General features: G+C 40.5%; 1 protein-coding gene across 2 annotated transcripts; it reads left to right on the top strand.

Moving 5' to 3' along the window:
* The first annotated feature begins 13,792 nt into the window (after positions 1 to 13,792).
* LOC113019438 (zinc finger protein 883-like) lies at positions 13,793 to 20,809 on the top strand. Of its 2 annotated transcripts, XM_026163165.1 has the most exons (5): positions 13,793 to 14,048; positions 14,753 to 15,071; positions 15,379 to 15,499; positions 16,581 to 17,117; positions 19,032 to 20,809. In XM_026163165.1, the coding sequence occupies exons 3-5, from the start codon at positions 15,397 to 15,399 to the stop codon at positions 20,357 to 20,359; spliced, it is 1,968 nt and encodes a 655-aa protein (XP_026018950.1). In that variant the 5' UTR covers positions 13,793 to 14,048; positions 14,753 to 15,071; positions 15,379 to 15,396; the 3' UTR covers positions 20,360 to 20,809. The 2 variants fall into 2 exon arrangements, with proteins under 2 accessions (XP_026018950.1, XP_026018949.1); XM_026163164.1 differs by lacking the exon at positions 14,753 to 15,071.
* The last annotated feature ends 233 nt before the right edge of the window (positions 20,810 to 21,042 follow it).

Here is a 21,042-nt window from a genome sequence, read left to right as displayed (position 1 = left end):
CACCCAAATGGAAAAGCTTTTAACATAAAAGCTGTAATGCCAAAGAGTATGACATTTGATCGCAAATGTGACTTTTTTGGATGTGTCGAAAACAAAAGTCACTTCTGGTTGATACACGAAAACCCACTTTTGCTTTTGTGTACTTCAGTCAAGTATAGGCTTTGCTGAGAGATATTTCCATGATAAAGTATTATCAAGAACCACTTACTCTTCTTCTACTTTACTCTTTCTGCTTAAATGATACTTATGTGATACCCAGCATGAGATCAAACTCCTTATATTTTATACATGTGTGTTTGGCTTTCTGTCTTGCCGTCTTGTACCCTTGAGCCTGAGTGGAGTTAATCTTTTGGTATAAAATCTAATCGTTGATGTATCTATGATACAACTCCTCTTTTTGAGTGATACTAAGACCTGTTTTCTTTGACAGACACCAAAACCAAGTGGTTAGGATTGGTGGTTAGATCTCTGTGAGACTCAATGATTAAGACTAAGCCAAACCTAAATGGACCATCAATGAACTGGCAGATGTTGAGAGAAGTTAGATTTGGCTTTTTTATGGGATGTTTAGTGCCAGCAACTTTGTGATTTGACCTAAATGGGTGTGGTTCATGTCAGCCCTGATTTTTTAAAATAATTTTTCAAACTGGAAAGGTTATTGTATAAGACATAATTTAAAAGGGAACAACTAGTTAGTGAAAATATGTCCTTTTACAACGTGGCCAAAGCAAACCTTAATCGCGACCCCAAATAGGTCACCAGTGATCTGACGGGTTTTAAAAGGTTGATCGCCAGAGCAGGCCTCTGGAAGTAACGTGCATTGAGATCTGGGTATTATTTTGGCTGCACAAAATGAGTATTGAAGTATTGATTAGCACATACTTCCACCTTCCCCTCTGCTCTCAGTGTGCAGAGAGAAAGAAGAAGTTGAGGAAAGGATGTGCTCAGGAAACCTCTGAATTCTCGAGGTTTCCTGAGTACATCACGAAATGCTGATATGCCCTCTTAATGTGTGTTGGAGCAGGTTTTGTACCTGAGGTATTATCTTGTAAAAAGGGTTTTGATGTTTCAGGATGAGGACGTGATCTTGCATGGTGAGAAAAGCTTCACTGTTTGCGTGGATGTTTGTGTGGGGGTGTTAAATGTAGACTGGGGAATCTGTGAAACTGAGATCAAAACGTTGAGCCACTACACACAGAGACTGAATATTAATAAGTGAATTTAAAAGCAGTAATATGCAATTATTTTAAATTCATTTTGATGCTATGCCAACTTGGGATAGGGCGATTGGCATTTCCCACCCACTTCAAATGTCTGGCCCATAGTTACGTAACTTAGCTAAGCAGAAAAGTGCACTACCAAGAATCCTAAGAGCAAAATCTGCAACTACAAGGCCCAGCAGAAAAGGAATGACAGAACACGCTCCGGTTGTAGGGACTCAAGAAGCAGTGGAGTGCATGGAAGGAGAAGACCTAAATTATAGCATCGAAATGTCATTTGGCTGTGGCTTTGCTTTTCTGGCCAAATTTCGGCACTCTGGACAACAAATTTTAGACCTATTCAGGGTTGAGGACACAAATGCAGATGAGGTGATGCTTTATTCTGACATAAACTTGGCTCACTAGCAACCTGAATGGGAAATCTCAAAGTCTGCCAGTTCGCCAATGATTTATCTAAGGGGTGGGGCTGGCTTTGCTTCTTCTATTTATGAAATTGCCATATACAAAAGCTTGTAACAGAAGTTCTGTGGAGTAAAAGCGCATGTAAAACACTTCATTTGGAAAGGATAATCTTCTACAGTAATTTCTAATAATGTGCTTGTTTGACATGAAGCTAAAGTGTAATGTAGCCCTCCATCACTCTGATGGCAAAGTGATTACCACTGGGTTATACTGATCAGAGACGCTTAAGGGAATATTGAACCATGGTAATTCTCATTTCTCCATGACGCAGCCTAAATCTGCAATTATGGTTTTATTAACATCAAAAATTGATCTTCTCCCAAATCAAGCCTGATTAATGAGTTGTAATTTTAAAAAATGTTGAGCAAAGGTCAATAAAATCAAAATTGTTATATTCACTGTCATCTTCCTGCACACCTCCTGGGCTGTTTCCTACCAAAACCCATTATAGCCCCTTCTCCCGTGAGATGTGCCAGATCTCATTGACTGCAATATGGCGAGTGAGGATTGTGTTGATGTTGTCAAGAAACTCCAAAAGTTTTGATCCACATGAACATTTTACCTTTTATTTACAACATTATATATCTAGTTGAGTTATTTCCTGTTGCACTGGTGCCTTTTATGGCTGCTGGAAATCCTCCAGAATGCAAAAAAAAAAAAAAAAAAAAGGAAATGTGTCTTTTTTTTACTGATGGAAAACAGAAGACACTGTGGGGAGTGAAATCTGGCAGTTGATCTTGGTGGTGATGGAAGATTTTGTTGGAATGGGCAAAAAACTTCAAAGCTTTTCAACCTGTTAACAGAAATTTTTAGTCACATTTTGTGTGTGTGTGTCTTTGGAACTCTTACCTACTTTATTTTTGTGGATTCAAATTCACTCGTCGGTAAACAGTGGCTAGATGTCCATCCATCTGTCCATTCATCTACAATTCATAAGAATCACTACTCTAAACTAAGAATTTTGGTCAGACTTTAGTGAAACTAACACAGAGTGACGTCTGAGTCTTCACCCAGACTGTGCTCAAGCCAAGATCACATGTCGTTTTACGGGCACTTCACATTAATTATGTGCACTTTTTCCAATTTCACCAAGTTCTCACTTCTGATGTATCAAACAAGTGCCACTTCAAATCATTTAGCAAAGTTGATTACATCATAAGATCCATGATGTAGATAAAAAGTATTAGCACTTCAACTTTGGCATTGTTCAATGATGGTATTGCTCCACTCATTATCACAGTGGGTTGCTCCACATGTTTTGATTTGGCAGTGTTTTACACAGATCAAATCATTCAAAAAGAATGTGTGTCTGCAGCTGGAATCAAACCAGCAACTTGTGCTAACCACTACACTTTACTAGCACTGGTTACATTTTGTACTTGATGATTAATTAGGTTAATTTTTGACTTCTTTATGAGTTTCAATTCTCTTCAATTTGCGCAATGCAGCAAACCAGTAATAAAAAAACAAAAAATGTGTGTATTTCTTTCTGCACTTCACACATTGCAGTAATGCAAATTGTAATGGATCCTGGGCCTTACTTTTTAGACTCTTAGAATTTGCTTTCTAGTGCCGTTGGATCATTTTTGGCATGATGTCAAGTACAGGACTTGTTTGCAGCATGCTAATTTGCTGCTCTTAAGGTAGGCTCCCTTAAAGCAAGTGTTTTCTCTTCTTTGAAGGTGTGCATGTCATAAGAAGTTGCTGTGCTGAATAATTTTTATTTCAAGCAGTTCCTGGGAGAAGAGAAACTCACATCAGCAGGCAAAGAGCAACTGACTCATCCTTAAATTCACACAAAACAAAGCAGAGCTCATAACCACATGAGGGTCGGGCCAGATTGGCTACAGCTGGTTCTTATGAAGTTGAACTCTTCGTATATGAAGCACAAAGTCAGCACTGATCTCCTTTAAGTTCAAGAAGAGTTGGCTAAAAGGGTTGCTGAATTACTTATACCCATCTTTAGGGAGTAGGATTCACTGATTTTTATCATGTTACTGAGAGATGTCCCCTAAAACATTCAACTGGCTGAAGGAGAGGCAAGTTTTCTGTAAAAGTGAACTCCCAAACTAGTTAAAACCAAAACGTATCCAGTCTAATTGAGACTTGTGAGATTTGGTCTGTTTCATTTTGAAATTTGATTTAAGTGTCTGGGATTCAAGCCAGCGGGAGGTCTAATCCACACAGGAAGTGGTAAAAACAACATTTCAGATAGAAATACGGTCTCGGCTCAATACTTCTTCGCAAAAGAGATTCTTCATCTCAAGAGTTTTACTTCCTAGTTAAGTAAAGGCAAGGAAATGAAGCTCTGTAGCATCCAGATACTCTCTTACAGAAAGATGGCCAATGTCCTTTGTGACTGATGTTCACACAAAAGCTGCAAAAGTCACCAGTTTCGTCCACTTTTAAGTTCTCAGCAGCGGCTGAATCCAATAAGATTTTTTGCAAGAGATGAAATCTGATCAGTTTATTTGCTAGTTTTGAGGATAAAATGTTTATCGGAGTGTTTGAACTTTTCCTTTAAATGAGCAAATTTCTCTGAGTTTACAGAATGACTTTTGCTCTGTATTGATGCATTAATTTAGCTTTGCTACCCGTCAATGAAATTAATCCAATGGAAACCAAATATTGGCACTGTGATTACTGTGATTGATTGGGGCAATTTAATATAAATGGAGGTTTTTTGTCACACTGTACTCAACACAGTGTTCAGCAGGTTTCTGCAATTTACTGATAAAACAGATTTTTTTAATATCCTTCTTAAATCATCTGTCTCAACTCCACATTTTGTTCTCGTGACTATTGTGTTGTGTGTTTGTTATTTTGGGGTATGTTGTGTCCTAGTTACTATAATAACAAGTTTCTGTAATACTTACTTATAATTACAGAATTGCTGTAATTGCAGTTGTTGCTGCCCAGTATATTTAACCCTCACACCCTCACCAGTAGAGTAGAGAGCTCTGCGCTGACTGGTTTGGGGATTTTGAGTGCTCATCTTCAGCTTTTTGGCTGTTGCTGATTTGTTCTTTGGAGCTCAAGGTGACCAAACTTTAATGAGAAGGTGCAGCACTAAGTTATGAGGTGATGCTAATGTGCTTGATTAGCATAAACCATACACAGGTACCTGCTAATTTGTGCTAATTAATACAATAACAAAACTAGTTTGTGCACACAAAGGAATGATTTGACTCCAGTTCACTTTGCTCTTGCATGCGAAGAAAATATTTGTTTATTAATATTATTATTTTTATTCACAAAGCTTCCTCTTATTAAAACTAGCTTCAAGTGGCAACATTTGAAAAACACAAAGTTTTTGACTAAATTTTGACACAGCATTAAAAAAAATCTCCTGAGGTGTAAAACTGTTAGAAGTGATGAAGAGAACTTTTAAAAGTTGTTTTAGAAGAAGAGAAGGGTCAGCGGGGGAGCTGGCTCCAAGGAGGGGCCACCTGCCCTTCCTTTTCTGCCCTCCCCATCCTCGGCTGCCTCCCTCTTCCCGCTCCACTACACCCACACACACGCAGGGCTTGGGGTGCAGGTGCTCTGTCCCCTTCTGGCCGCCTGTGCCTCAATTTTATTCCGCAACCTAGACATCCACATTACTCATACTCTCATAACACATACATATAGGGCCTTGGGGGTGGGCACGTTATACAGTGTCCAGCGGATGGTCTGTGTATTCAAACCCACCTCTGGCGATGGTGCCCTACCCTCAATTTTAAATGCACATAGACACTGAGGGTTTTCGGGAGGAGCCGTGCTGCTCTCTGGCAGGAAGCACCATGCCCTGCTGTGTTTTAAATGCACTTTAGAACAGCACACAGCAACACTACATATGAGCGGGCGGAGGGAGGTTTGGGGTCTTCACTCACCCCGGTTCTGTTACCCGTCAGGGCTGGGGGGCTGGGAGGAGGTGCTGGCCATCAGACTGGGGTCTGGGATGCGGGGCCTCCCTGCTACTGCAGATAAGGAGGCGATCTGCCTTCCTCCACCCCAGAGAGAAGGGTTACATCTCCTGGGTCCGGGTACTGTTTGCCCCTCTGGAGGCAGGGGTACCTGGACCTGGGATATAGAGCATGTTTGGGGAGTGTGAATGTGTGTACAGTGTCTATTTGTGTCTGTCTACACGTTGGTGAGTACCGAGTATTTGTTTCTGCATATGGGGATGTGAATGCATGTTTGTGTCCGCGTGCGCCTGTTCGTCTGTGTCTATATGTCAGGTTGGGTCTCAGACTCAACCTCTCTGGGAACATCTCAGGCTCTCTGAGGTACGGAGGCCAATCTCCCCTCACCACACTCCCTGCCAGTGGCTGATGCCCTCAGACGTTGGTGTGTTGGTGGTTCTTGGTGTCTGGAGCTGGGCGCTCATGTATGTACCGGCTCACTCCTGGTGGCCGATTGGCAGGGCCTGGCGCCTGTGGCCTGGCTGGGACCCTTCTGGGGGGTGGGCAAAGCCCGTGGGCATGTCACTGCAACCCCCTCTGGCCTCTGCTCCGTAGCTGCTGGATGACCTCTCGTTTTGGGGCTTTCCTCAGCTCTTCCCAGGAGGGTTGCACGGTTGCCCCTTTGGTGGTCCTCCTTGGGTTCTCGTACTCTGGGGTCTCTGAATGTCTGGTGCCTGGATCTCCTCCATACCTGCTTCATACCCTGGGGGACGGGGCTATGGCTCCCCACACTCCCTATCAGATTGTTACATGGAGAAACCTTTGGAATACAAGCATGCTGATCCACACAGGTGTACACACGGGTGTTCACAGACAAACTACACCTTTCTTGGCTGCAACCTCAAAGCACATTGTGTGCTGTCTATCTTGCGTGCTGCACAATAACATGTAATATTACGTATCTACTGTTATCTACTGTTAGCTAGTTTATTGTGATGGTGCTGTATTTATTACGTAACATGTTTGTTTTCTCTTCGGTTTTTTCTTATCTCCATACAGGTGATCCAGGTGTTTTGTTTGTTTTTCTTTTTTTTCTTCCCCCTTCTCACCGTCTCTTCTCCCCTCTATTTTTCTCTCCCTCTCTTTCTTTCATTCTTTCTCCCTGTCCTATCCCCCAGTCATGTCTGTCCCGTTTGTAACAACCAAAAATCAAATCAAATAAATACATAAGTATAATAAAGGTCAATCAAATGGACCAATATGGCAAGGCCATGATGATCCAATTGGTAAAGTAAATCTGCTTGGCATCTTTCGTGGCCTTCAGACAACAATTCTGATGGCTAAAGATCCAAACGGGACACAAAAAAAAAAAAAAAGAAGAAGAAGAAGAAGAAAAGAAAGTAAAAAGCACTGAGCTGCAGGAGCTTTTTCTTTAACCGGGTAAATTCAATCCTAGCACTTTGGACCTGAGTGGTTCCTAAAGTAAGGACCATGACCTACTGTTAGACAGTGAATATACTGCTAGTGAGCTGTAAATATTGTTATTTATTTTAAAAGTCTTGATAGCAGATAGTGCATATAACATTCTAGGATTAAAGCTTTATATGGGGAATGAACCTGAACAAATTGTTGGGCCATGAATCAATAAAACAACCCGTAAAGGACGAAATGCTTCTTCAACTCGTCTGATGAGATGTGTGATTAGAGGTTTGGGTGGGCTGAAGAAGACTTAGAAGTTTCAAACTTGCTATCTGAACTTTGATAATGGCTTTGGATCACAATGACACTTCTATGATTAGGCCTGTCGATGTGAGCTCAGTGAAATATTCTGATGGACTCAGTTCTTAATTCAAGTGTTACTTGATACAATGTGATGTTCGAATGGTCCCATTAGTTTAAAAATGTAAGATAAAGAGAGTTTTCTTACCCTTTGATTGACAAGTATAGCCCAGATTCTAAGTCTGATCTTCATCATATCCACATCCAGCTTCAGGCTTTAAATATAGTACTTCACAAATTAGTGGAAAGCATTATGTATTTCCATTATTTATTTACAGTTTATAGTAATAAATTGTAAATCAGTAATTCTGACCTCTTCTTCCTTCTTCCAATTGTAAAACTCACTCTGGACTGAATTGATGTTTGGACACCTTATGTTACGCCCCAGTCTAGGGGTACAGGAACGCAACATAAGTTTGAAAAGACTGCCCCGCCCTGGTCCCCAAAACCATACACAGAGGGAAACCAATTCCTTAGTGAATCATGTTTTATTATCTACACTGCAAAAATGAAGCTCCAGGGTGAACAAAGGCCAAAATAACAAACAAAACAAGCTAAGTCAGGAGGAGGTGCTATCTAAAACCCTATGTGAAATCAAACATCAAACAAAAGACAAGCGCTACACCTAACTCCCTAACTGAAATAAACAGGAGAAAACAGTGCAAGAAAAAACAATACGGCAGCTCACCCCTTCTGTTGCAGTGCTATTTACAATGTGCTATGTACAATGAAAGCTAATATACACACTATATACAAAACTCAGAGAAGCCGCACAAATCACAAGCACAAAAGTCTCAAGTTTTGAAGGCCAGGGTCAGGTCTGCTGCTGCTGTCAGTGGCTGCCCTGGGACAACTGCTGGTGAGGGATTTGAAAAAGATCACATGGCCAGGGGACCAATCAGCAGCCGTCAGCTCATCCACTCTGGGACCTGCAAAGACTTAAAGGAACAGACAACAACAGCCACCAAAACAGATTATGGACAGGGCCATAACACCTTAAAAATATGAACAGGTGTTTATCATATGCTCAAATATTTCTCATGTTTTGCATCATTTGTGCTTTGTACTTCCTGCTCTGAAGGAAGTGAACGCAGTGATGCCTGAACCAGTGTCATTGCTTCAGATATTAATCAGGCATTCATGAGAAATAAAATTCCAAAAACTGAGTCACTTAATTGAAACTTGCAAAGCAACAACAGTTTAAACTTCAAAGGGATGTCAGCACTGTGCGTAACAGAAGGACACAGCTTGTGGGCATGTGTGTGTGTGTTTTTTTTTTGTTACTCTTAGTATGATTGTTGGAGGCTTTATCAGCTGCCTGCCTGAGGAGCAGCAGGATGTCTAGCTCAGAAGCTATTTCAGCCTTTTTTTCTCATTTAGTCTTCATCCAGAAACACTTGAGTCACAGTAAGACACACGCTTTAGTTCTGAGATCTGCAAACAGGCCTCCTCCACTCTGATTTTTCTCATGTTTTCTACAGTTTGTTTTTTAATCCGTAGAGCCTCCACTTGTTTCTACTGATGTGATTGCAAACCATTACTAAAAAGCACTCTTAGAGTAAACTTATCATTTGTCTCCATCTAGTGGTGCTCAGAGGACACATACGTCCTGTCTTCATTCTGGTATGTATTATTATTATTTGTTGGTTTTATTTTTTTTTTATAAAATAATATTTTGTTATTAAAAACACACACACACACACACATATACTCAGAAAATTGTAGCAACAGTTATAAAACTGTGAAAATATCTGTGCTAGCAGAGGAGGTAACAGGAGAGATATTTTCTCTGATTTAGAAATAGATCAGTGAACTCATCACACAGTAGGACTGTGCACATTATCCTCGTTGCTCTTTTTTGAAATTTTCCAGAAGGGCCATTTTTTATAACTGGCTGTAGAAGCTGAAATTGACTCTTTTTAGTTTCAAAGACACAAACAGACACACAAAGAGACACGACTGCTCTGCACTGGGTCATCGCTCAGTGTCGTCTTCAGTCATGCTGCTTACCAGCACAGAATAATTCAATTGAGTTTACAGTCCAATAGCTGTGCTATGACTGTTTAATGTTTTTATTATTAATCTGTGTGAATTAGTGTAACTTGTAGCTTAAGTGTATCAGAAGAGTTCAACGCAGTGAATTCACTGTGTGGGCGTGGACCCCGAGGCCCATCCATAACGCAGTGTGTTACAGTATTAGTTTATACTGTCAAACAAATTCAGAGTAATGATGGCACTTTTCACACTTTGTTTAGCATCTGCAGTTAATTCCCATCCCATAATCTAAGCTGGGTAAAATATAGATATACATTTTTTTACAGTGGTTTCACAGTAAAGAACAAACAAACAAAATTATAGGACAGGCTGCACAATGAGTTGTTAGAATTTTTTCTGTAATTTTGCGTATTTTATTCCTGCAAAATTAAACTCAAAGCAGCTTTTTGTTTATCGTGTAAAAAAAACTGAGATGCATTGTAAAAATAAATAAATAAATTAGTGATTAAATATGTTATTTATTTAACTTCTTTCAACTACCAGAAAGAGAAATTTCACTAGTCCACAGTTTGCATGTTCTCCTGTGTGGGTCTGTGCTTCCTCCCAAGGTCCAAAGACATGCAGCAAGTGGGTCAGGTTAGTTGGTGGGTGTGGATGGTCAGTAGCGGTTTTTGATACGGGCGACACGGGCGGTTGCCGGAGCGGCATCGTGGTGGGGGGCGGCATCGTGGGCATCGGAAAAAAATAAATAAATAAATAAATTGCTCGCACTCATGCTGCCCCGACATCAGCCAGCGCATACTGGGAATGGCATAGGCACCGATCGGTTTTCTATCGCCCATTTGCTGGGAGTAAGGGCGCTCTCCGTTTGCGAAGTGCGCCTTCTGCTTGCGGCACAGGGAGGAGAGGGCGGGGCGGCGGGGGACTTATAATTTGCACCGACGTTTTTCTGTACGCGAAAAGTGAGCGCGAGAGCCCTCGGTGCGCCTGCTCGCTGCTGAAGTCAAAGTAAAACTTTATTGTCATCTCCACTGCATGCAGTACACAACCCGTGGAAAGGGGAGGGAGACCTGCTGCCTCCAAATAGAGCACATTTCATTCATAATGTTTTCATTCATAATGTTGTAAATCCAAGCCCATTATCTATTCATGATTTGAATCCTGGGTTGTGTGAAATCCCAGAAATACACCTTAGACAAAGTGAATCTGTGAACTAAGATGTAGCTCTGTTAGATTATGTTGTGGTGATTCTCGGGTTGGTGGATTGTGGATTTATTTATTTTTTTTTGGGGGGGGGGGGGGGGGGTAGAAATGACTGAAAGATTAATAGGCTCTGTTTTGAGTTTTGTTCAAAAAAGAATGACTTCATATAGGGAAAAATATATATCACACATGCAGGACACCTTAAACTAGTTTTTTAATTAAGCAGCGAGGCAGAACAAGGTCGGGGCTGTATCAAGACACGAGGACTAAACCCCAATTCAACCAGACCCAGAACTGATCCAGAATTAAAACAGGACTACAACAGTTCAAAATCAGGACTACTTGGTATTTAACCAAGACAGAACCAGAATCAGAACTAGATGATAGTAGCACTAAAAATCATCATAGACCTGCACTACACTTATTTTTTAATTCTACCAAAGTACACTATTTAGATTGAGAAAAGTTTATATAATTATTTAGCCTTGTTGTGCAAACAAGCCTGCATAACTTAATAAATACAGAATTTGAAAAATAACAAACCTAAAAAGAAACACTAGAAGATACATGAGTACCTATGATACGGTGATACTTTTGGTAAACAACCATTTGACTAACATGTGTGTCTCACCTGCTCTTGTTCATCTCTGTTCTGTCCTCATTCTCCATCTCCCTCTCTGTTCCTCTCTCTCTCTCTCTGTGCTGACAGTCATCAAATATACAGTTGAAACCAGATATTTATGTACTCTTCACATAAAAACACAAACACTTTTTTAATTGTAACATCAAATCAGACTAAATGTTTATTTTTTTTAGATTGATAAATATAAAAAACATATTTGTTAACTTTAAGAGTGAAGAGAGAAACTATCTGTATTTCTTAATTGCAAATGGCACCAAATTGTATTCAAACTGAGCCACACTTATGGAGCTCCACAGTTCTTTTCCTGGTGTTTTGGTTGACATCTCTTGATTTTCCCATGTCAAAGAAACAGGCTCTGTGTTTTGCCTTATATGCATCCACAGCTGTGCCACCAATTTATCCACATGGACTCTACTAACCTATCAGAAGCTTCTTCAGCTCAGAATGGAATCGTCTGGAGTTTCTTATTAATTAACAATAAACTTAGTGTACATGTACTCCTAAATTTGATCAAAGTGATAAAAATAGACAGCTCTGTCTCTCTTTATTTTGACATTTAACTAATTCAAAATATATTTCAATATTTATCTAAAACAAAAGTTTACTCTAAATTGATGTTGTACAGTAAAAATGTTTTATGTTTTCTCCCTAAAGTGTAAATATCTGGTTACAAATGTGAATATCCTGCTGTGTACTGAAATCCCTCTTGGTTTGCATAGAAATATACTGAACAACATACAAAGCATAATATATAAAATAACATTTACCTGAGTTTTTTCTTTGAAAGAAGCCTCTAATGTCCATTCTTATATTTCAGTACATAACTGAAACGGATTTAGTCGGGGAGGGTAAGAACTGAAAATATGAAATAAACACACGTAAGCTAAGACTCTCTAAAGAAACAGCATTGTTGTTGTTCGGCTTTTCATTTCGCCATTTGTTGATTCACTTGAAGAGCAAGTAACGTAATATGGGTCAAGCAATCAGTTTGACATCAATCTTTCGTGATGCACCGTCATATTTACATTATTTGTACGGTACGAATGATTTGCTTTGGTACCTGGTCAAACTTAAGCTCTCCTTAGTATGGCTGGCTCCGTTTCTCCAACAGCGCACTCACAGGCAGCAGCTGCCCAGCCCTCTCGCTCAGTCGCTTAGTGACTGAGCTCGGATCATACCAATATCAGGGGGGATTCACGCACAGTCGTAAATTCCCACAGTGTGCACTATGTGCTTCGAATATTGTGTGTACTTTTTGTTTTATACAGTTGTCAGCCAGGCATCTAACTATGAAAAAATTACACTCCAAAAGACCCCGGGCTTCTGACAAAACAACCCGGGCTTAAGCCCAGTAAGCCACCCCCACGCTCCGCCCCTGGTCCAAAATTAAAACCAATGGAAGATGGACAAGAAAAGTTCAAAGCCATCAGGTGCTCAGTTTAGAAAAAATAGAAAAGAAGAGGAGGAGAAACGAGCAAAAGATACAGGTAAGCAGATGTGTCATTGGATAATGGCAGGTCATCCTGAAATGATCAGAATCAGAATCAGAATACTTTATTAATCCCTAAGGAAATAATGTGGGTTACAGTTGCTCCAAGAAGAAATGGTAAAAACAGTAACAGTAACAGACTAAACTCCAAACAATACATTATGTTACAGATTTTAATATTAATTAGTCATTGTCAGTTGTTGATTTGTCCTGTTCTCAATGTATGATGAATTATGATAGCTGTTTGGTATCCGTTTGCATACAATGCATACTCTCTCTCTCTTCATATGTGTGTGTGTGTCTCTCTGGTGAATTTCGACAACACTTTTATGTTAATGTACAATCCTTAATATGTTTTATGTGTGTGTATGTGTGTGTGTGTGTGTGGGGGGGGGTCAGAGGGAGTGTCGCCCGGGGGGGGGGGCAAACAGGCTATAACCGCCACTGTGGATGGTTGTCTGTCTCTCTGTGTTAGCCCTGCAACAGACTGACGACCTGTCCAGGGTGAACCGTGCCTCTCGCAGAAGATAATATATGGATGAATGGAGATGGTTTGGCATCTCAAGTGGGCGGGTTTTTCACAGTGAGGCAAAAGACACTTTGCTTGTTAGCACAAACAGTTGATTGCAGTTCTTGCTGCCAAGTGTGGCAAAACCAGTTATTACGTTTTGGGGACTCAGCTAATTTTTCATATAGGATCAGGTTTTGATATTCTTTTCCCCATTAATAAATTAAATCCTTTAAAATCTGCATTTTGTACTTACTTGGATTATCTTTGTTTAATAGAACACTTGAGACAAGAAATGTGACAAATATGAAATAAGAAAACAAAGCCCAAATAAACTAATTAAAAGAATTTATTGTGGTAATTAGACTGAAACACTGATGAAAATTATGTGAAATTTTAAAATTAAATCTGATAAGAGGAACAGCGCCTGAAATAATCTGAACTATCAGACCAATCACTGTCACGGACCAGTGTAAAGAAAGGCGTTCATATCAATTTTGTCCTGAGCCGCGACCCTTCTGTTTGAACTCCATCCATGCTGTGATTGGCTACAGTTCTACACAAGAGCCCGCCTTCTCCTCCCTTCCCCAAAGCTCATTGGTCGCACATCCCCTTCTTCGCGTAAAGCTGGAAAAACACACCAAACACACGTTTCGGACTTCTTTCTCATGTTGTTTCTGTGCGTCCTTCTTCACAGTTTCTTTTCCTGATGAGATTATAAACAGAGGAGAGTGCAGCTCTGCATGTCAGAAGTAGAAATTGATGGTGGAAGTTTATTCATGTTTACACGAAGCGGAAATCGGGCTGCACGAGCGGTTTAGCTCGGGAGTTAGGCCGGGGGAGAAAGCGGACTAAACTCCTTCTGGTGAGTTCACCCTGTGTGCTCGGGGATTTCCTCTTGTGCTCGGTGTAAGGAGAGCAGGATATCAGACATGAAGTTTAAGTCTGTGCTGTAAAACAGGAGCTGGGCTACAGTTAGCCTCAAATTGCTAACTAAAGGGGAGAAAATTAGTTCGCAAAGCCACGTTAAGCACTGAATTGGAAACTAAAGCTGGGGCTATTGTAAAGTAAACCATACCAAGATACTCGGGAAGCTTAAAGCAGAGCAGTGCCTCAAGCTAAAACAGATAAAAACAGTGTAAACTGTGACACCGAAACACCGTCATTATTATTAATATTTATTGATGGATTGTTAATGTTTTACGTTTCTTATTGACGAAGATATTAAATATTTGCAGGTTTTTGTGCCTGTTGTACTGACATTGTAAAGGAGCTGTCAATGATTATTTTTTGGTTTTATAGGGAAAAAAAAGTTTTGTAGTCATAAACATGCATTAATTAATCTTGCTGATGCATTCTCATAAACTTGAAATGCATATCAGTGGCTGGTGGTTTGTGGAAGCTGCCATGTTGAATACAATGGATGACATGGCCTTAAGCCTGAATTATGCTTCAGCAGGAAGTCTGCTTGGTTTCGGTTGTTTACCTTTAACACTGGGTGTTAAACCTCACTGTGGGAGGATTCGTTATAGCATTCGTCCCAAAAGTCCTGTGATGTCATTTGTATAGGACACCAATGCAAAGCAACACAACACATTGTTATGTTGAGGACATCGAGGCGATGGTATACCTGCTGCTAAGCTGATGGTAAACCTCTGCACCTCATCATTGGACCACAGTGTTGGTTTGTGTGCAGCCATTTCCCTCGTTTTTGTGTTTCAAAAATGAGGAGTGTGATTCTTCCGGAGGCGTCACTCTTATGACTCATCCAATCAGTGGCATGGAGCCTGGTTACATCACATTTTTGGCTCAACTCAGCTCACTTGGAACCGGGGTCAAGTAGCTACCGGTGGCAAAGAGGCTTAAATGTAACAAGTGGTTGTTTAAGGTACTGCTGTCTTGGGCTTTTGGTGGTTGACTGCACACATAAGCACAATTAGTCCCATTCAATAAAGGCAAAGCATCTGTGTTAGAGATTTCCACTTAAATGGTAATTTTATTGGGCTATTTGATAAACAGACACATACTTAAACTTGCGTAAACAAATCCCCACATAATTAATTACTAGTTAAAATATTTTTATTTGGGTTTTAGTGGGTTTTCTTTTGGCACTGACAAAATTAATTTTGGCCTGCACCAAAAAATATTTATATGCAAGAAAAGCTCAAAACATGCTGAACCTGACTGTCTTTCAGGTCTCTTGACGGGCGATCATGGAGTCGGTCAGCAGTCTGTCCATGCTGGGCCGCAAGCAGCTCACTGTCTGCCTGGTGGACTGTATGAAGACTCTGGGGGTCCCGAGGGCAGAGCTTGAAGGTGAGCAGCATTCAGAAACACAAGCTCAGGATCCTTCCTACATCTTACAGTGCTGGTCACAGGCTTAGATACCCTCATCAAGTATACAAACAAGGGCAAGGGAATGAGGGAGTCAACAACAATTAGAGCTGGGAAAAGAAACAAGTCAAACACAGTAGTTTTTATAAATAATATGCTTTTATTGCTATAGTCAAAAAAACAAAAAATGGCTAAACTGAAAGTCAGTAACCAACAGAAATATGCTAAAATAACAATGAGATGGTTCAACAAAGCAAACTACTCACTAGTAATGCCAAAAACAAACTGCACAGCTACTGGCCTCCACTCGGCTGGTAGCTCTAACGCAGCCTTTCTTGTGTCTGGGCTGACTGCTTTTATCACTAGTATGATTTTTATCATGCTGTCAAGCTCCACAAATCAGTACCAGCATGCCTGAGGACCTGCTCCGATGTTCTTAATTTCCTATAGTGATGTTCCACAGTTACAGGCAAACCAGGATTTTACTGTTTGGGCAGATTACTTCTTGGGCATAAAACTGTGACACTGCCCACAAAGACTAATGTAAACCAGCCTTTTCTTTCTTTTATGGCAACATAGTCATCTGCTAAAATCCGCATTCACATGACTTAAACTTTTTTTTGTCTAGATTTACATATACAATGACCACTCGGAGAGAGAGACTGAACTCACATGAGCCTGAAGCTTCATGCATAGCTGATGATTCTTTAGAGGTCTTCTCTGGTTACATATGTAACAAATGTTGCCCTGTTGTCAAACTGCTGTTTCTGAGAAATAGAGTCTGAAGAGACTTTGGGAAAATGTGAAGTAATGCATAGATTTTTATCTGTTTTATAAAAAGTTTTAAAACTTGGCCACCATTCTGGAGTCTATTTTAAAGCCCTGTGAACAGGCGATTGGCTGAATTTTAAAACAGTTTAAGGTTTTTGCTCACTGCTCATATCTGTATGTGAACAAATTATTTCAGCCTCCTTTTAAAGTAAAGTTCAAACAGTAAACCCTGAAGAGGTCAGCAAATAATCCATCAGTTTTCTGTGTCTTCCTCTTCTTAACGTCCTTTCAGCCCCGTCTGGTGACCTTCCAGTCCTCACTCTGAGGGAGCTGTCTGTCTCTTTGGTGGACTGCATGAAAACTCCAGTGCTGAACAGTGACGATAATCACAGCAGCTTGCAGCTCAACTTGAAAGAGGAGGACGAGCAGTTGGGGAGAGAGTACGAGGGCTCAAAGCTGGAGCTGCACCCAGTCTGGCAGGACAGCGGAGTCGGAGCAGAGATTCATTTGTATAAAGAAGAAGAAGAAAATAAAAACAACATCTTGGTGGAAAACAAACCTGAAGAGCTTGCTCGGACTGATGGCAAAATGTTAGTGTTTCAGGAGAACGGCAGCGGCACCAAAGGGATGGCGTGGCTCATACAGTGTTCCGAACTATCAGAGTCCCTCGAAACAGCTGCACTGGGCGCCAGTTCAGAGGAGGACATGGATGCAATGTCACAGCAAAGTCAGGAAGAAGATGCTTTATCAGACAGAGCAGAGACGGCACAGCAGGACACTGAAGCAGAGGAAGCTGAAGATGCAGAAACCCCCGAGCCCGAGTCTGGAGGTGAATGTTTAATAACTAGTGTTTTAGTAATTTTTTAATTATTTGATTAAAACTTAAAATTTTCACCAGAAAGTTTTTTTTAAGGCTTTGCTGCCAATATTTTAGCTTTGCACTACTGCTCTGTTGCCTCTTGGTGGCACTGTGACTATTAGATACTGCTGAGTAGATGTTCAGGTCTTCATCAAACATGAGAAGTTTGGGCCGTACTGGACGACATATGTGTGAGTTACAAATTTCCCCATGGAGCAAGAGACACGCTCTTCAATAAAAACTCAAAAGTTTTCCAATTTATCATCAGTGAGGTCTTTGCATTAGACTGAGTAAATATGACGCTGATCAGATCAAACCTTTAACGTAAAACCTAGAAATGTCATTATTTCTAAATGATATTATTTCCACACTACCCTCCTAAATTGTTAGCTTTACAGCATGGCTACAAAAGGTTTGGTTTTTGTAGGGTTTTTTGTGCATCCTGTGATGTTACATGTGTGTACCAATCTCACATATGCATATAAAAAAAAAACATCAGTTGGGTTTATTTGTAGTAAGCCCAACTGTTCACATTCAACTGATGTGAAAGTAAATCTTCACCAGTTACAATTCTCCTGATGAATTTCAGAGCATGTTTAGCTTCTAGAAAAAGGCCTTATTATTAGGGGTGGGCGATATATCGAATATACTTCAGGTATCGCAAGTTTTTCCATGTATGGTGGTTAAAATGGCTTTATCGTGACCATCGAGTATAAATTGCTATGGCAATATTAAGCCATTGACACATGTCAACATCTCCTCACACAGCAAAGAAAATGTTAAACCAGCTGTGATACCTGTGACTGTTCTTGGTCAGTCATTTTTATAGTCACTATCTAGACTTTTCTTTCTGTAATTTGAGATAATCCCATTTTTTGTTTTAAAATTTTCATATATCATAAGCACAAAAGAGCACCTTTTTCATTTCAGTTAGTTTATTTTGTCACATGAATTATTGCTTGATGTACTTTTGTTTGTTCTGATCTTTTGTTTGTTAAATGTCTGGTGTTGAACACAGAAAGAGATGTACTACCACAGTAGTGTCATTTTTTTGTATTTGAAGTAGAAGTAAAACACCGAATGGTCGATTTGAATGTTGTACTACACCAAAGTGGGTTTTTTTTGTTTTGTTTTGTTTTGTTTTGTTTTGGGGGGGGGGTATTTGAACATTAGATTTTTCTCATATTGTCCAGCCGTACTTGTTGTTGTTATTGTTATTAGTATCATTATGATTAGTTGTAGTAGTACGAGTAGTATTGGTATTAGCTTGAGTATTATAAACTTAGTGCAAGACCCTGTTGCATCTGCTAGGAGTTCTCAGGTCCAACAATAGCTCGAGCTGATTCAATTTTGGTGAAAATCATGTCAAGGTCACAGCAAATGTAAAAATCAGTAAAAGCTTTGCTTACCCACAATTTTTTCTGGATCATCCACAAACTTAGCACCCTCAACATCAAAGTTGACCTTGAAAAAAGATTTAAAGAAACCATATTAAGTATATATATGTATTATAAAAGGGCATGGAGAGCACTGTACAAAGCACTTTTTCAACACAATGCCTTACGATGTCACAAAGATGGCATAAAGGTTCGCAAATTGCAAACAGCATGAAAATACCTTCAAATTTCAAGTTTTTACAGCTTATAGAACCCAAAGATTTCATCTTATGGGTAAACATGCTATTTTAGTATGTAATGCTTCAAGGCCATAGGTCAAAAGGTCAGACATTAGTCTTGTTATAAAAGCAGATTGATTGTAATTAAAACATCAATTTTTTTACGTCCTTCAAGCTTCTCTTCTAAACATCATTTTCAACACGCTAATGGAATAATTTTGAGCATTGTGACTTGTAATCATCACTTTCTTCTTTCCTCTTCCTTGCAGCTCCTTCTTGCGTGTCTTCAACCAATGAAAACCAAACAGAGAACCAACAGGATGCTGCGTCTGAACCCCGACACCACCGCTGTGAGCACTGTGGGAAGTCCTTCGCAAGGAAGAGCAACGTCCTCCGACACCAGCGGCACAACTGCAGCAGAACAAAACCCACAGAAGATTCAGACCAGCTGGAGCAGGAGACGTTCTCATGCAGCAGGTGCATTCTAACATTTGACACTAAACGCGGGCTGAAGCTGCATGAGCTCTGTCACAAAGAGAACGGTGAAAGTCACGAGGGCAAAGACAGTAATGAGGTTCAACGAGAGAGGCCTCACACCTGCACACAATGTAATAAGAGCTTCTACATGCTGTACACACTGCGGCAGCATCTCCTCACTCACACTGGGGAGAAATCTTACCACTGTGAGGTCTGTGGGAAGCAGTTTGGCAGGGAAGGAACTCTGAAGGAGCACATGCTGATCCACACAGGGGAGAAACCATATAAATGCGACCAGTGCGGCAAGACCTGTGCCAGGCGCGGGGACCTCAGAATACACATGTTGAGCCACTCTGAGGAGAGACCTCACAACTGCAGCCACTGTGGCAAAAGCTTCAAACAGCTTTTCAAACTGAGGAAGCACGAGCGAATCCACACAGGGGAGAAACCCTACCAATGTCAGCTTTGCGCAAAGAAGTTTAGACTGCAGGAATCGCTGGCATCACACATCCACACCCACACTGGAGAGCAGCCCTTCAAGTGCAGACTCTGCCCCAAGGCCTTCAGTATCAGGAGCAACTTGAAGAAGCACCAAATGATACACACCGGGGAGAAGCGCTTTCACTGCTCACACTGCGACAAAAGTTTCCGGCTGCAGCAGCACCTGATATTCCATGAGCGTGGCCACACGGGGGAGAAACCATACAAGTGTGAAAAATGTGGGAAAGGTTATTGTCACCCGTCCACGTTGAAAACACACCTGTCCGCTCATGAGGAGAAACCACCACGGTGTTCCCTGTGCGGGCGGGAATTTAGAGATCAGGAGGAGTTAGCCAATCACGGGTGTGCTGAGTCAGCAGAAAAACCACATCGCTGCTCTCAGTGTGGAAAGTGCTTTTCCCAGATCATGAATATGAAGAAACACCAGATGATCCACTCAGGGGAAAAACCCTTCGCGTGCAAGGAGTGTGGGAAGCAGTTCAACCACAGTGGGAATCTCACAAAGCACATGCGCACCCACACCGATGAAAGGCCGTTTGAGTGTGAACTCTGCAAGAAGCGCTTCAGGCTCCTGCAGCACCTCACAAATCACAGATTAACTCACAACAAGAAAAAGTAGAGACTGAATCTGATGTTTTAGTGGAAGCAGCCGCAGATTAGGAGGACAAACAGGGATGACTGCTGAGATGAGATTACGTTGACTCAGCTTCACCCCATTTTAAGCTTTAACTGTAGCTCTTTTAGTTGTTCTTCATGTAAAATGAGACGGAAGAATGTTAGAGAGAAACTCGCTGCCTTGGTCTTTAAATGATAAAATGCTTTTAGAATTATAGTTTGGGACAGTTTTGTATTCTTTTATTTTATTTTTTTTTACAGATTAATATATTAAATTGGGGATTTGTCCCAAAATGAAAAGGATGAAAAAAATGAAATGCCAAAAAAAGAAACTATTTCGGGAATAAAAGTCAATATTAAAACCAAAGAACTAAGAAACTATCTTGTGTCTGGATGTCATAGTTTTCATTGGTAAAATACAGATTGGATATTGATCATCAAGTAGTGAGTTACAATCATACTTTCACCACACTAGACTCTCAGTACGTCTACCTCACTGTAGTTGTCAGAGTAATTAATAATATAGATAATAGAGAAAATTAAAAAGAAAAAACTGCTGTTGGTCAAAATGGGCATCAACTTTTTGCCCTGTTTTAAGTCATGTATCTTTAATTAAGGAAACTCATTGCGCTCATTGACACAGACTGACTCCGATTGATTGGCAGAGGTTTCCAAATAACTGCAGAT

Source organism: Astatotilapia calliptera, chromosome 3 (assembly GCF_900246225.1).
Source record: "Astatotilapia calliptera chromosome 3, fAstCal1.2, whole genome shotgun sequence".
Lineage (NCBI taxonomy): Eukaryota > Metazoa > Chordata > Actinopteri > Cichliformes > Cichlidae > Astatotilapia > Astatotilapia calliptera.
This window is presented reverse-complemented; position numbering and strand designations above follow the sequence as displayed.